The sequence below is a fragment of the Callithrix jacchus genome, chromosome 2, assembly GCF_049354715.1.
Source record: "Callithrix jacchus isolate 240 chromosome 2, calJac240_pri, whole genome shotgun sequence".
Taxonomy (NCBI): Eukaryota; Metazoa; Chordata; class Mammalia; order Primates; family Cebidae; genus Callithrix; species Callithrix jacchus.
In genome coordinates this window covers 63,052,096-63,068,186 of record NC_133503.1, presented here as the reverse complement: position 1 = coordinate 63,068,186, position 16,091 = coordinate 63,052,096, and the positions used below count along the sequence as shown (strand labels likewise).

The 16,091-nt window shown below is 40.0% G+C and overlaps 1 protein-coding gene across 6 annotated transcripts in view; it reads right to left on the bottom strand.

Moving 5' to 3' along the window:
* Positions 1 to 5,182: 5,182 nt before the first annotated feature.
* Positions 5,183 to 16,091, bottom strand: part of GABRP (gamma-aminobutyric acid type A receptor subunit pi) — a 28,700-nt gene continuing 17,791 nt past the window's right edge. For 2 of the 6 annotated variants that reach the window (XM_008991013.5, XM_035290421.3), the window contains exons 7-10: positions 13,243 to 13,380; positions 10,354 to 10,506; positions 9,382 to 9,569; positions 5,183 to 7,252 (exon numbers count right to left, since the gene is read on the bottom strand). In XM_008991013.5, the coding sequence (XP_008989261.3) occupies positions 6,950 to 7,252; positions 9,382 to 9,569; positions 10,354 to 10,506; positions 13,243 to 13,380 (782 nt within the window). In that variant the 3' untranslated portion in view covers positions 5,183 to 6,949. The other 4 variants (XM_078364540.1, XM_035290426.3, XM_035290423.3 and 1 more) reach the window with 3 other exon arrangements.

The window sequence follows — 16,091 nt, the reverse complement described above, 5'->3', positions numbered from 1 at the left end:
CCTCCCCCATTTCCTTTGTTTTGTTCCATAGATATGATTTGATTTATAAATGAGGGCTTTTTGATCCTTTGAGATACATTTTTGTGAATTGGTTCAATAATTTGTTATTGAAAAGCAAAATCCATCGGAGACATATTTGCCTACTTCCTCTAAAAAGAAATCTTTCATGGAGACCAACTGTCTATTCATCATTCATGCCTTGCCTCTGTATGTTATAAGGACATAGCTACATTTCTTGTTTGCTAAATGTGTCCATAGAAGTATTCAACCTGAAAGCCCAGCTTCAAGACTTCTAAAATTTGGAAATTACATAAATGTCTTAGTCCACAAAGAAATACACACAGTGTAAATCAGATCTGCAGGCCTCTGCCTTGGGTGCAGACACAGATTAAGTTGGCAGGCCAGACTTAAAGAGGCCCTAAGAAGGGGAAAGAAGTCTGAGTTAGAGTTGCCTTTTTTTTTTTTTTTTTTTTTGAGATGGAGTCTTGCTCTGTTGTGCCTAGGCTGGAATGCAGTGGCACAATCTTGGCTCACTGTAACCTCTACTCCCTGGTTCAAGCAATTCTCCTGCCTCAGCCTCCCAGGTAGCTGGGATTACAGGCATGCACCACCATGCCCAGATAATTTTTTTTGTATTTTTAGTAGAGACAGGGTTTCACCATGTTGGCCAGGATGGTCTCTATCTCCTGACCTCGTGATCCACCCGCCTTGGCTTCCCAAAGTGTTGAGATTACAGGCATGAGCCACTGTGCCTGGCCAGAGTTGCCTTTTTATGTCACAACTCTGATGATCATGTATGTCTCAGCTGAGAGCTCCCTCCTTTTATTACCGTTGAGTGCTCTTAGTGAAGCTTTTGACTCATACCCCTGACCTTCAGAGCTACCTATGAAGTAACATTCAAGCCAGCTGCCCCCTCCTACCCATTACAGAAAGCAGGCTCTTTGGTTGCATGTAGTCTGACTTTTTGCATTCCTGTGAAGGTTTTTAGATACATAAATTCAAATTAACTTTAACTAAGGTTAAAGTTTAGTGCCTCAAAAACTGGGAGTTGCAACAAAGAACTGCTGTATCCATGTACACCTGCATCACTCTTCAGCCACAAAGTTATAACTGAATGCTTTTTTGTCATGTTACGGCCACATCAGAAATATATGTTGTACTTGTTTATTCTTGCTTTGCTGTAAAGAACTACCTCAGACTGGGTAATTTACAAAGAAAGGAGGTTTAACTGGCTCATGGTTCCACATGCTATACAGGATGCGTGGCTGGGGAGGCCTCAGGAAACTTTCAATTATGGCAGAAGGGAAAGGGGAAGCAGGCTCGTCTTACATGGCTGGAACAGAAGGAAGAGAGAAAAGGAGGAGGTGCTACACACTTTTAAACAACCAGATCTCATGAGAACTCATCATCACAGGAATAACAAGGGGGAAGTCCTCTCCTATGATCCAATTACCTCTCACCAGGCCCATCCTCCAACATCTGGGATTGCAATTTGACATGAGATTTGGGTGGGGACACAAATCCAAACCATATCAGATGTCCTGTTCCTTCTTGGCACTAACACAGGAGATTCAATGAAACAGAGGTATAAATTTGCATTCTGCATGCTCTACATATTATTCATATTCAATAGGTATGCCCTATTGGACTTTTCCATGTGGTGGACACACTCTTATTTCACCATCCTGAAAATACAGTTTTCATGAAGTTGTCTTTTCCACCAAAGCATGTGGCATCTGGCTTCACATCTGGAGAGCTTTGAAAAATATGGGTCTTGAGTCCATAAGTCTGAGTTGAGACTCTGGGGTCTGTTGCCATGACTCTTATGATTAGTCAGATTCAGGAATGACTGCGCCAAAGTCTGGTGTCCAGAATCCCCACAACCACCGGCTAGGTTTGATGATTTACTAGGAGAATTCACAGGACTTGGTATATAGTTGTACTCATGGCTACAATGTATTACAGCAAAAAGATACACAACATTGCCTGACTCCACAACCCTTTAACCCTTGGCTCTCATCTTCACTGAGAGAGGAATAGCTAACTAGCTTGTAAATGCAGATGTCCTCAAAGATCACAGAGACATTGGACCAGCAGATAGCTATTTATTCGCTTTTTATGTTATTTTCTCTTTTCTAGTTTTCCAAATGGGATTGCATTTTCCTTAATGTCTGGGAAGGCACAGTTATAAGTAATGAGATTGGATGGTCAAGTCTCATATCATAACCAAGTCACTGACAGTGAATCACGTGACTCCACTTCAGATCCCCCGAAAGAAATCATAATTTTGAAGCTCAACCTTGTGGGCCACCAGGAATATTCTTAGGCATTCGTTTTATGTCAGCAATACTTTGTATGACACTTTAATTTTCTGCAGCCAGAGGCATCTCCCTGTGTCTACAACTTCCCAAGATTACCTGGTAAAATAGAGCTGTCTGCTTTCAGGCAGGTGGATGGCAAAATTAAAGGAAGCGATGATTCTTTATTCCCATGGGAAATTTCCAGATGGAAAATCTGAGCATTTCATTATTCAACCTGCACATTTTCTTCTTTCTAAACAATTAGGCTTTCTCTTAAGTGCGTTTATATGTATTTACTTGTATCCAGTTCACTTATTCAGGTGAATAGTGGAACAGCATGTCCCTTGCACAAAATTTTTCTTGAACCTAATAATGACAGTCATTCATTCAGCTTACTTTTCAAGGTACAAAAGCTCCTTCTTGTTGGACTTGTTTCCTATTATTTAAATCATTTCTGTCATGCTTCTCTCTTTCCCCATTTTTGTACATCCCTAGAAGTATGGGCCAAAACTGAACTCAATGTTTTTCAACCCAAATATACTACAGTCTGATATATATTTAAATTCTTTACAAAACTGTTGAAAATTATATGTAATTTAATATATATTTTTAATATTAAGAAATAGATTAAACCTGTTTTCAGTGTTTTCTTTTAAAAAGTCATTGGTATTACACATCACTTACTTTGACCATGTATTGTAGTGTAATTCCTGGTCTGTTAAGAGACAATTTAAAAAATGTATATGTTTTAAAAAGCAAGGAACTTTGGCAGTAAATAAACTGATAAACATTCACTTTGGGCCAGCATCTGAAAACTGCTAAAAAAGTATCTTGATGTCAAACTCCTGCTAACTGCAGATCTCTATGATTCTCACTGTACTTGCTTGGTGTATTAATTCACTTTCACACTTCAGTAAAGATATTACCTGAGATTGGGTAATTTATAAACAAAAAAAGTTTAATTGACTCACAATTCTGCATGGCTTGGGAGGCCTCAGAAAACTTACAATCATGGTGGGAGGCAAACGAGAAGCAAGGCATGTCTTACATGGCAGCAGGAGAGAGAGCAAGGAAATGCCACACTGTAAAACCATCAGCTCTCCTGAGAACTCACTCACTCTCATGAGAACAGCATGGGGGAAACCACCCCCACGATCCAATCATCTCCCACCAGGTCCTTCTGTTGACATGTGGGGATTACAACTCAAGATGAGATTTGCGCAGAAACACAGAGCCAAACCATATCACCTGGCACTGAAAGCCATACTGTACTTCAAAGGGAACTCCCCTGCATTGCCTGGTCATTTCCAGTTTGAGGTCTGCTGTAATCTCCAGCCCTTTTCTGCTATGTTCATCTCTCTCTCTTTTTCTCTTTCTTTTGACAGAGTTTCATTCTTGTTGCCCAGGCTGGAGTGAAGTGACACAATCTTGGTTCACTGCAACCTCTGCCTCCTGGGTTCAAGTGATTCTCCTGCCTCAGCCTCCCAAGTAGCTGAGATTACCAGCATGCACCACCACACCTGGCTAATTTTTTTTGTATTTTTAGTAGAGACAGGGTTTCACCATGTTGCCCAGGCAGGTCTTGAACTGCTGATCTCAAGTGATCCACCCGTCTCAGCCTCCCAAAGTACTGGAATTACAGGTGTGAGCCACTGCACCCCACCCTCATTTCTACCTTTCATTTGAAAGAAACCATCTACCATTAAGTTGCCATTGAGTGTCTTCCTATATTTGTATTATTTCTTATATAGAGACTATTGCTAGTCTCAATAGCAAGGTAACTAATAATTATATTTCCATGACTTAGAATATTCCCAACCTTAGCTAATTTCATATTCTTAGGAAATTTGGTGAGGTTGTTCTTGATATTTTCACCCAAGAAGTAAACATTTTGAACATCCTGAGCCCTGGGACTGCTCTGGGTGGAGGATATGAGGGACAACTCTAGAATATTAGGAGCTTTTACTGAGAACACTAAAGTAGTAGCTATATAAAGTGCAGAGTGATACAAAAATCCAAGAGTCGATGTTCCCCCCCAAGTGTATTCTCAAACTATAAAAACATTCAACAAAAACAGAAGAGAATTCCAAACAATAAAGAATGCTTAGAAGGAAATGTGTGACATCATTTGAGAAGTGACTCTTTAAATATCACCAGGCTCAATTGTTTAACTGCAAGGCAAGTGTTGTGGTACAGTGATGTCAAAGAAACACTGGCTGTGTCACAGCACTTACTGTTTGCTAGGTAGAAGATATTAACAGTAGGATTAGTGTGTGTGTAGTGAGCATATATGTGTACTGTCTGGGGTCTGGGGAAAAGGAGGATAGAAGAATGTGAGCCTATTGGGTTTGCACTGTGATACATATTTTCTCCAAATTGGATCTTATAACACTCATTCTATAGATGACCACTTGATTTGGTGGGTAGCTGATAAGGTATATTTATCTCACAGTTTCACATCTTTATCATTGTTTTCATATAATGCTTAAGTGGGGTTTAAGAACAGGTATTCCCTTTTAAACTTTTATAAAATTTTTATTTATTTATTTATTTTGAGATGGCGTCTCACTCTCACCCAGGCTGGGGGGCAGTAGCACAATCTTGGGTCACTACAACCTCTGCCTCCTGGGTTCAAGTGATTCTCTTGCCTCAGCCTCCCAAGTAGCTGAAACTACAGGCACCCACCACCATGCCTGGCCAATTTTGTATTTTTAGTAGAGACAGGGTTTCACCATGTTGGCTTGGTTAGTTTTGAAATCTTGACCTCATGATTTGCCTGCCTTGGCCTCCCAAAGTGCTGGGATTACAGGCATGAGCCACTGTGCCTGGCCTAAGCTTTTTTTTTTTTTTTCAATCACAAATATGATTGAATCATACAACCACATTTCACCTTATTTATTTATTTATTTTATCATACTTTAAGTTCTGGGGTACATGCGCAGAACATGCAGATTTGTTACATAGTTATACTTGTGCCATGGTGGTTTGCTCTATCCATCACACATTTCACCTTTTTAAACCAGCCCTCCCATTCTTATTAGAAATAATCTGTTAAAAAAAAAATCAGGTGATCAATGTCATAGAAACTAAATTGTGAGACGTATAATGGGAAAGGAATGAGAACCTGTGGATATAGGGAGTTACAGAAGAGAAATCATCTTTTAGAGCCATGGTTTATTTCTGAAAGGAAGGGTAAAGCCATGGATTAATTAGAACAGGAAGCTAAGAAATTAAAGATGGCGAGATTGTCGAAAATAACAGAGGCCGAACTGGAAGCCTTTACCCTGGCACACTTTTGGTGCTGTTGGCTGAGTCTAGCCAAAGAGCAGGGAGAGATGCACACGTGTGCTTCTTATGAGACTGTCTGGATTTGGAGAGAACAGCTCACCTGCAACCTGAACACAGGTTCTGTAACATATCTCACTGTTACTCAGAAAGTTTGGTACTCAGGTCCAGCATGCTCCTGCTCATGCAGGGTAAGCCACTCAGAGTAGACCAGCTGGAAGGATCGGGGATCTGAGCAAAGCCAAGCTTACTTAAGCTAAGCCACTTGTTCCTGGGTGATGCAGTTTGTTTTCTAATAAGCATCATTTCTGATCATTAGAGCAAAAGGATGAATGCTCCTCTTAGAATGAATGACATAGGGGATCTGCCACTGGGAAAGTGCTGCTCAGTGTTAGAGTAGCAGCAATGACAGAATGACAGCGAGTCTCTGAGTCAAACCAGCACTTTTAGTACCCCATCAGTATGTGAATAAAGGCAGCTAGAAAATGGACTCAATTCTGCAAGCCTTCATGACAACAGCCCATATTAAGACTTCTAGAATAAGTAAAAAAAAAAATTCTTCTATTTCCATCCATGACATGGGAAAAGGGCTTTAGTATTGTTTAGGATGTATGTATGTATAATAATAAATTGATAAGCTATATATAATGGGGGAATAAAGCTTCAGAATCCTTCCGGTGTGGGGAATCCATTTTATCTTAGAACCAAGGGATTTATTTAGGTCATTGATCTACTATTTCTTCACTTACATGTGAATTTTCAATGATAGAACTTATTGGAAGCTGGGGATAATTCTGTGGTATTAAATAATATTCACTATTTAAAAACTCATCTTGGTATTGAGTTAGTGCACTGACATCCAGTGAATTCACATAAGCCCGCATTTCGTTTTAACCAGAAACAAAAACTAGAAAATGTTACCCCCTAAATAGGTATCAATGTATTTTATAAGCACTGCAGATATTTGGTAAATAACATGTATGATTACTTTAGAAACAACTTCTGACACTTGAGGGCTACCCAATGGTTTCCTTTCCATTCTTTACATGAGGTAAATGCAAACCAGGGAGCCACCGAATAAATAGCCCTGAGTACATTTGTAACCTTGGGCTCCATGGGGATGTCTTTGGTTAAGATGACAGAGGAATGGACTGATGTTTCTATTACAAGATCCTGTAATGCTAGGACTTCTACACAGCTTAGAACAATGGTTGGGGGTTCATTCTTAGAGGAGAAAGGCCAAAATATTATTTTAGTCACTTGCAGCACTGTTGAATGTGGGTGCACACTTGGCCTAGAATACCATTTACATCATTATCTTGTCCTGTTGAAGACATATTACATGCAAGAAATTTAACATCAACTCAAAAATACATGTAGTATGCCCAGTAAAATACATTGGCTAGCATAAAAATCAAAGGAAACAGTAGTTTGGAATACCGATCAACATTACTGGGATTTTGAATTGTGAAATAATCAACGATTCTGCCCATCTTTTCTCGGAAGACAAACTTGAACTTGTCTCTGGTTTTCATCGTCAAGTCACTGTAGTCAACCTTGTCGCTGGAAATTTCAATGCTGGCAAAGCTGATCTTCCGTTTAAAGCTGGAGATGGAGCTGTTGATGATGTTAGTAATACTGACTTCTTCCACTGCCTTCGTTGTCCCCTAGTTCATAGACAATGAAGTTAGCTTAAAAGACTTGACTCAGCAAAATAAATAAGTAGGTAATGACCTAATAAAAAGGTTAGAAGCCTAAGTATAGAATAATTAGGCTTAATAGAGAGTGGCATTGAGTGCTTCAGAAATTGGCCAATAAGCCAGACTTGGAGTCCTGTTACTCTGTTTGGAGACATTTATTTGTAGGTCACCTAACAGAAGGAGTAACCATGACCCACTGTGGATATGCTGAGCGGTGTGTCAGATGCGAAATGCCCAGGCTTTGAAGTTAGCGAACCTGGGTTCAATTCCATTCAGCCTCTCACTATCGTGAAACTAGTCACCTCAACCCCTATAAGACTTGGTTTCTTTGCCTGCCAAATGGTGATTGGTATTACCATCCTGAGACTGATGGGAAGATCAAATGGTAAAAAACGGAAAGCATCTGGTAGGTGTTTGATGAATTCCGTCCTGTTCCAGGGAAAAGGGAGTAACTGATTCTGTGAGAAAATAGAAATCAGCTGTGTCTTAAAGGCTTTGCCACAAAAGCAGAAATAGTGACGCTCCCTGCAATTGCAAGGAGTTGTCATTCTCCAACATGGCTGGGGTCAACTCTGAAGAATGTGGGAGTGTAGTGTAGTCAGAGAGTGTGGTTTGGACCCTTGGCCGGGCCACTTGCTAGGTGTGGGGTCTCATGGGAGTTACCATATCACTGCATAGGACAATGAAATGAGTACCATTATTATCCCAATTTTACTCTTGAGAAATCTGCCACTCCCTGATGTGGTTGTTAGATGAACTAAAGGAGATGTTGATGGGTGTTTAGGTCACAGTGGGTACTTTGTAGTGCAGCGATTATCATATACACAGCAAAATAAGGACTTTCTGGTATCGTCAGAGGAGGCTGTCTGTATTTCACCAATCTCCATTTTGTCAATCTAGCAAATCTAGATTTTTCTGGGGTTTGGGGAGGTAATTCAACTTCCTTCCTTCCTCATAAGGAAGCAAAAGAAACACAAGCCATGTTCCTCTTTGTCTGGCACACGTGGTCATTTGCCTTTGGTGCTTGGATGACATGACTGTGAAACATTGCTCACTGTAGCCAAACATAAGGGAAAAAGCAACTGGGTCTTTGGGTCATTCTGATTCCCCGTTCTTCACTATTAGACCCTTTAGCACTTTGCTAAAGGTGGGCATCTCTTCTGAACTGGATCCCTATCATTTTCTTGCTTGTAGCATGAAACTTAGTATGCCAATATCTATCAAATTTGGCTTCCAAGTATCACTAGGGGTCCATGGACCTGTAAAGAGTGGTAGTTAAGAGCATGGTCCAATGCCCATTGCAAGTGGAAATAATGAATAAGTGCCAGGCTTTAGCACCAAGTATTTAGGTTGGTGGGTTTAGGTTGGAATCCCAGCTCTACCTGTTACTATCTGTATCCCCTGGGGTAAGTCCCTTTCCCTTCTTATTCTCAGATTTCATAAATTTAAAAAGGGAGATAACCTTATTGGGTTCTTATGTGCATTTAAAATGATGTAATACTTGGAAAAGGCTTATTACTGTGTCTGGCACATGTAAATGCTTGACAAATAATGGCTATTATTATTATTTAGAGAGCTGGACTACAGTGTTCCACTGTTAGACCAAATAATGACAGTTTTTCTCAATTAGCAGAAAAATATGCTAACCAAGAAATTTGTCACAATCTAATATTTTCCACACATTTTTTCAGTAAACCATTACTTGTATAATTTAAGAATACAATAATGCAACAAAATAATTAAATAGTAAATATATATTAATCTGAAACTTGCAAGCAGCGGATCATGTTTTGTTTCATATTGGATTCTTCACGGATGCTTGCTCCTGTGGTTGTGATTTTATGGTGCATACAGATCACACATTTTCTGCTGGAAAATTGAACATATTAATATCTCATTATATTTGGTGAAAAGAATGGTCTTTTTCAAGGGGCACCATGACTTCCAGCTGCTCCCACCTGAATGAGGATAAGACTCACTGGAGCACAGGGAATCACTGGGGGTGGGTGGGGATAGGAGCCAGGTCCAGGCCATGTCCACAGAGCCAGCACATGGCACCAGTGATGGATCGTACACAGGGCCCTCAAGACTCTTACCCTATCTTTGGCTGCCATCTGCTGTAAGGAGCTGTAGTGAGCAACTGCATATTCCAGCAAGGCCCCAAACACAAAGCTAAAGCAGATCCCCAGGTACACATCAATGGCCTTTATGAAGCAGTTGGTGTTGGGAAGAGAAGTGCGGGACCCAATCATCAGTGTGGTCATTGATAACACCGTTGTCACTCCTGGGAAAACAGGCAGGGAATGTTCCTACAAAGTGACTAATTAGCCTTTCACCATAGCCTGGCAGAATGTCCCCATTCAAAACTGGCAGGTTGAGGACAAGACCCAGAAATGGAATGCATCTCATTTTGAAAAGTCTGTGACCTTCTAGAACAGGGTTGATGTGTTCATTTTGTACAAAAATGGGTGATGTGCTTTTTAAACAATGTTTCATGTTCTGTCTTCTGGGAGGGGGTGGTCACTATGCAAAATAATTGACAATAGACCATCTAAGCACAATGATCCCTTACTTGTCACTGTAAAACATAAGTTTAAAAATGTATCACTCCAGCAGGGTGTGGTGGGTCACCCCTATAATCCCAGGCTAAGGTGGGCGGATCATTCCCTTGAGGTCAGGAGTTCAGGACCAGGCTGGGCAACATGGTGAAACCCCCATCTCTACTAAAAATATAAAAATAAGCCAGGCATGATGGCGCACGCCTGTAGTCCCAGCTACCAGGGAGGCTGAGGCAGGAGAACTGCTTGAACCCGGAAGGTGGTTGCAGTGAGCTGAGATGGAACCACTGCACTCCAGCCTGGGTGACAAGAGTAAAATTCTGTCTCAACAACAACACTACTCCTGAAGTAGTCTGTTTCTGTCTCTCTCTTTCTTTCTCCATAGAAGAATTTCCCAGGAAACTAACTCTTGGAACTGCCTTAGGAATGTCAATGAAGACAATGGTAAAAGGAAAAAAAGGAGGTACCTGATAAGCCAGTTCTTAGAAATCTCCTGTTGGAACTACTTACCAATGCAGGTTCTTGCAGGGACTGAATCGAGGGAGATCCAAAATGAAACCCAGGACAACACCACCAGGAAAGTGGAAGGAACATAGGTTTCCAAAATGAAATACAGAACATTCCTCCGAAGCTCAAATTGTAAGACCAATCTGGTGTAATTTCCTGTTAGGGTAAACAATGGATAGGAAATCATGTCTGTTCATGTAGCAAGTGGTTTCTCTATGGGATGCTTAACTCAGCTATATGCACATTAGGCCCTCTGTCATTGATCAAAATCTAGTTATGTATGAACTGTCATTATGATTTCCACAGGAGACATTGCTCTTGCATTGAATGGCATTTATAGGGGCTCTGGTCCCCGTCATGTCTATCTTGGGCTTTTCTGTATCATAGTATTCCTACAGCAGTGCAATCAATACTGGTTTTCTTGATGTCTGCCTCACTAGACAGTGAGTCCCTTGGGGGCAAACACTGAATCCTTCAGTTCTGCACTCACAAAGTAGTTGTTCAATAAATACCTATCTAATGAAGATTACCTGGGACCATCTGTTCCTTAAGGAATGCTATTGAGTAGACCTAATGGGCCTATTAAATATAAATGAATTTTTGATGATTTCAGAGGCACCCCAGATTTTACACTACTTCAGGGCCATCCTTAGGGAACTAGCAGTGTATTCTAGATGTGGGAAAGGCATGTGATGGAGGGCTATCATTAACAGAATTCTGTGTGGCAAATAGGCTACTGTAGCATACATATATCCATGGGTTAGAGTCCCATCCCAAGCTCTGGTCCTGCTGTGCTTCTATTATGTGGAGGTGAGCAGTAGTGGCCAGCATTGGGGTGGATGGATGAACAAAGAGGTTATTACCCTCTGGGAACAGAAAAAGTCTGGCTTAGATGGCACTGGGGAAAACAGGACAGTGAATGGGATCTGCTCCAACCTCATGTCACTCCCAAATTAAAGCCTAAAATTAGAAATTATACCATTAATTAGCTAAACAACAGACATATGCCTGGAGAATATGTAGAAAATAAAAATATGTACTTTTAGAGCTTGATGGGACCCTAGAGATTACTTATTATTTTACTTTATGGATGGGTAAATTGAGACACAGGGAGTTTTAGTAATTTGAAAAGGACCTTGAGTTGATGTTAGAAGAAAGAATAAAAACCAGGTCTTTTGTCCATTGATCCAAGGGCATTTTATCAATCTACGCTGCCTGCTTTATTTCCTTGATTTTGGAAGTCAATGTTTTAAAAACAAACAAGCAAACCTTAGAATCAATATTTGACTAAATGATGACCCTCTTTAGTACCTAAAGTGGATCTTTTGTGCCTAAAGAGAGTCATTACATGGTACATGAGATTAAATAATTTTGAAAACTGAAGCCATTTTTTCATATGAATTCAATTTGGGAATCCAGATTTGATAAACTGTGACAGCATAGACCTAATTTACAAACATGTCTTTAAAACTAAAGTGTATTTATTTGCCCATTATAAAAATAATACATGATAATTATTTAAAATTTGGAAAATAAGGCCAGGCGTGGTGGCTCATGTCTGTAATCCCAGCACTTTGGCAGGCAGATTGCTGGAGCTCAGGAGTTCGAGACCAGCCTGGGAAACTTGGTGAAACCTCATCTCTACAAAGAATACAAAAAATTACCCAGGCGTGATGGCACACACCTGTAGTCCCAGCTACCAGGGAGACTGAGGTGGGAGGATCAATTGAGGCCAGAAGGTGGAGGTTGCAGTGAGCTGAGATTGTGCCACTGTACTCCAGCCTACGTGACACTAGAGTGAGACACTGTCTGAAAAAAAAGAAAGAAAGAAGAATGAAAACAAAAATTTGGAAAATAAGAAAAATAGGGGGAAATCATCTTTCCTTCCATTCAAGTCTTTTCTCCATGCATAACCTTGAATTTCTAATTTTCACGTAGCCATGATCTTGGTGTGACATACGATTTTTAATGTCATCTTGGCTCAACTAAAATATACAGTAGGCTGGGTGCTGTGGCTCACGCCTGTAATCCCAACATTTTGGGAGGCCAAGGTGGGCAGATCACTTAAGGCCAGGAGTTTGAGACCAGTCTGGCCAATATGACGAAACCCCATCTCTACCAAAAATACAAAAATTAGCCAGGCGTGGTGGTGCATGCCTGTAATCCCAGCTACTTAGGAGGATGAAGCGCAAGAATTCCTTGAACCTGGGAGGCGAAGGTTGCAGTAAACTGAGATCACGCCATTGCATTCCAGCCTGGACAACAAAGTAAGACTCTGTCTCAAATAAATAAATAAATAAAATAAAACACACAGTAATTTGCTAAGGTGCAAATATTGATGAGACTAAGCATTCTTAATATTATCATAAGGAAGTGAGAAGAAAATGTCAGCTGCTTATATATTACATCACATCTTTCAACAAATATCTATCTAAAATCACTAAAGACCAAGAGATGCATTTCTGGTAAATGAAATGAATAAATAATACTTCCTGCCACCTTTGCAATAATTAGGGTGTTCATGCTCTCGTTGGGCATTACTGCTGTCTTCTTCATCTTTGAGTTGTATTCTTATTTGTACTCTTCAGTGTCAGAGAACCAGTGCTCCGGTTAGAAACAGGAATAAATTTTATGCATAGAATTTAAGCAATCATTAGAAAATATCTGGAGGTACATAGTGCAAGGCTTCAGAGCTGGATCAGAGGTCTGTTCTTCAGTGGACCATTTTAATACTGTGTGTGAAGCAGGTGGAATTGCTCAGCCCAAATTCTACTGTCCCTCCCCACTGCATCCCATAGAGGTAAAGTGAGAAGAAGATATTTCTGACTCAGAGAGCAACCCTACACCTTGGTTCACTTATTTTTATTTGATACAGTTTGTCACATGAGTTACCTGTCTCCTGCTGCGATCTGGTGACTAAGGTGAAATACCGCTGTATGGTGTACTGAGCGAGTCGCAGGTGTTCCAGCCCACGCACAGAGTCGTTCCCTCTCAGCCAGGTGAACTCAACGTCATTTCCATCATAGCCCCCTGGCAAATAAAATGGAGGCCTGGTCAGTGTAAGGGTGTTCCAGATTGAACTGGTCTGGAAAATGCTATAATGTGGAGACAGCATGAGCTCTCTCTTCATGGTGATAAGTCCAAGAACAATCCCATGCAAAACTTGTCATGATTTCTGAAGTGTAATTGCAATGTCTGCTCTGAATGAAGTGACCTTCTAGGACGGTTGAGAACTGGTCCTGTGTTGGGTGCATTATGTAGATCTGGTGGATGATAAGCCATTAGACATGGCCTTCCTCATTATTTAAATTATATTTCTTAAACACATGTCTGTGAACACACAAAGATACTGCCTTTCAAGACTGTATAATAGCTGTGATGATATTTTCAGGAACTTAAGAACTGATCTGTTCATATTTCCATACTGGCATAAATACAAAACCAAAAAATCTGCTTTATTAAAGTCTGTAAACACTTATGTTAGATAAATCTCAAAGCAGTTTCATTAATATAGTTGATAATAGTAGCAATAGTTACCTTTTGAATATTTATAGGTACTTCATACATTTGTCATTAATGTTATTGTAAACTTGCAAGTTAGCCATTTCCATATTTCTTCAGTTCTAAGATGGACATTTCTTTACATTTTATGAAATTGAAATGGATGTTACAATTGATTTATATATATATATATAATATACATAATAGTGTTTATACATATTTATATATATAGTAGAGCTTATATTTTTTCCTAAAATGTTATTATTCAATAAATGCTGTTCCACAGAACTGAGTAACTATGATTTTCCCACATTATTCTTGAAAACTCTTATATTCAGAGGGGTTGCATAACTTTCTCAGGATAACAAAGTGAGCAAGAAACAAAGTGACCTTAGGAAAATTTAATCCCAAATCTGTGAGTGATGATGATAATATCTATCATTTAATAAGCAATTGCATTTCCAAGTGCTTTAAACACTATCATCTCATTTAACCCTCACTATAACTCTTTAAGAAGATATATGAATGGTTCGTAAGCAAACAAAAAGATGCTCAGCATCACTAGTCATTAGAGAAATGCAAATCAAAACCACAATAAAACACCTCACACCCATTAGGATGGATGTAGTAAGAAAGACAGACAATAACAAAGGCCAGCACATGGAGAAGCTGAAATATTAGCTAGCGGGAATGTAAAGTGGTACAACCACTTTGGGAAACAGTAACAGGGTGATAATTTCTTAAAAACTTAAATCTAAATTTGCCATTTGACCCAGCATTCCACTCCTAGGTACCTGTTCAAGAGAAATGAAATCATGTCCACACAAAGAGTGGCACACCAGTGTTCATAGCAGCAGTACTCATAGTAACCAAAAGGTGGAACCCAAATGTCCATCAACTGATGAATCGATAAAGAAAATGTGACATATATATATCCGACATGAATATATATATATATATATATACATATATAAGCATACAAAGAAACAACTACTCAGTAATAAAAAGAATGAAGCACTGATGCATGCCATAACATGCTAAGTGAAAGAAACCAGATGCATAAGACCACATAGGGCTAGGCGTGGTGGCTCATGCCTGTAATCCCAGCATTTTGGGAGGCTGAGGCAAGTGGATCACCTGAGGTCAGGAGTTTGAGACCAGCCTGGCCAACATGGTGAAACCCTGTCTCTACTAAAACTACAAAAATTAGCTGGGTGTGGTGTCATGCCCCAACTACTGGGGATGCTGAGGTAGGAGGATCACTTGAACCTGGGAGGTGGAGGTTGCAGTGACCCTAAATCACGCCATTGCACTCCAGCCTGGGCAACAAAAGCAAAACTCTATCTCAAACAATAACAACAACAAAACAACAGAAAACCACATAGTGCGTAATTCCATTCATATAATATCAAGAAAAGGCAAATTAAACAGACAGGAAGTAGGTTAGTCATTGCCTGGGAGCTGGTGATGGGGAAGAGGTGTGGCTGCGGTGGGGCACAAGGGGTGTCTTTGAGGAAATGAAAATGTTCTAACAATGACATGTGGTGATAGGTGCACTACTTGGAACTGTACTAAAAATCTTTGACTTGGACGCTTAAAATGGGTGAACTTTATGGTATATAAGTTATACCTGAATAAAGCAGTTAAAAAACAACTCTGAGTCAGATACTATTATCCTTCCCACTTTACTGATAGGAAACTGAGATACAGAGACATTGGTTACTCACCTGGAGTCACAGTGATGGCAAAACCCAGTGACTTCAGTACTTGTGATCTTAAACACAAAGCTGAAAGGCTACCGGGAAATGTGATGCCAGTGTTGGAACCAACATTTTGTTAAGTCTCACTGTATGGTATCCATTGTCTAGCAAGGGTTATCTCTCTCTCCCCAGGGAAGAGAAATATAGTCATGAACTCTTAGGGAATTTCGAGCTAAAAGTTGTCTGTGGACTTTCCCTTGGAAGCATCCAAACATGTACTAAAGCCAGCTGTCTAAATACGGCTACCACCCCACATTAAAAAAAAATCTATGAAAGTGGGTAGCACAAATTTCTACCTGGACACTCTGCCTTTACAACTAGTAAATGCTCACAATCATTACATTATGGTCTCTCTGTCCCGAGGTAAATAAGGAAAACTGTGGGATGTTATCAGTTCTTTTCTAGAGATGGCACTTAGAAAAAAACCCATAGTGAGGTTTCTGTACCCAAACACTGCTAATAAACATGCAGAGAAAGCTC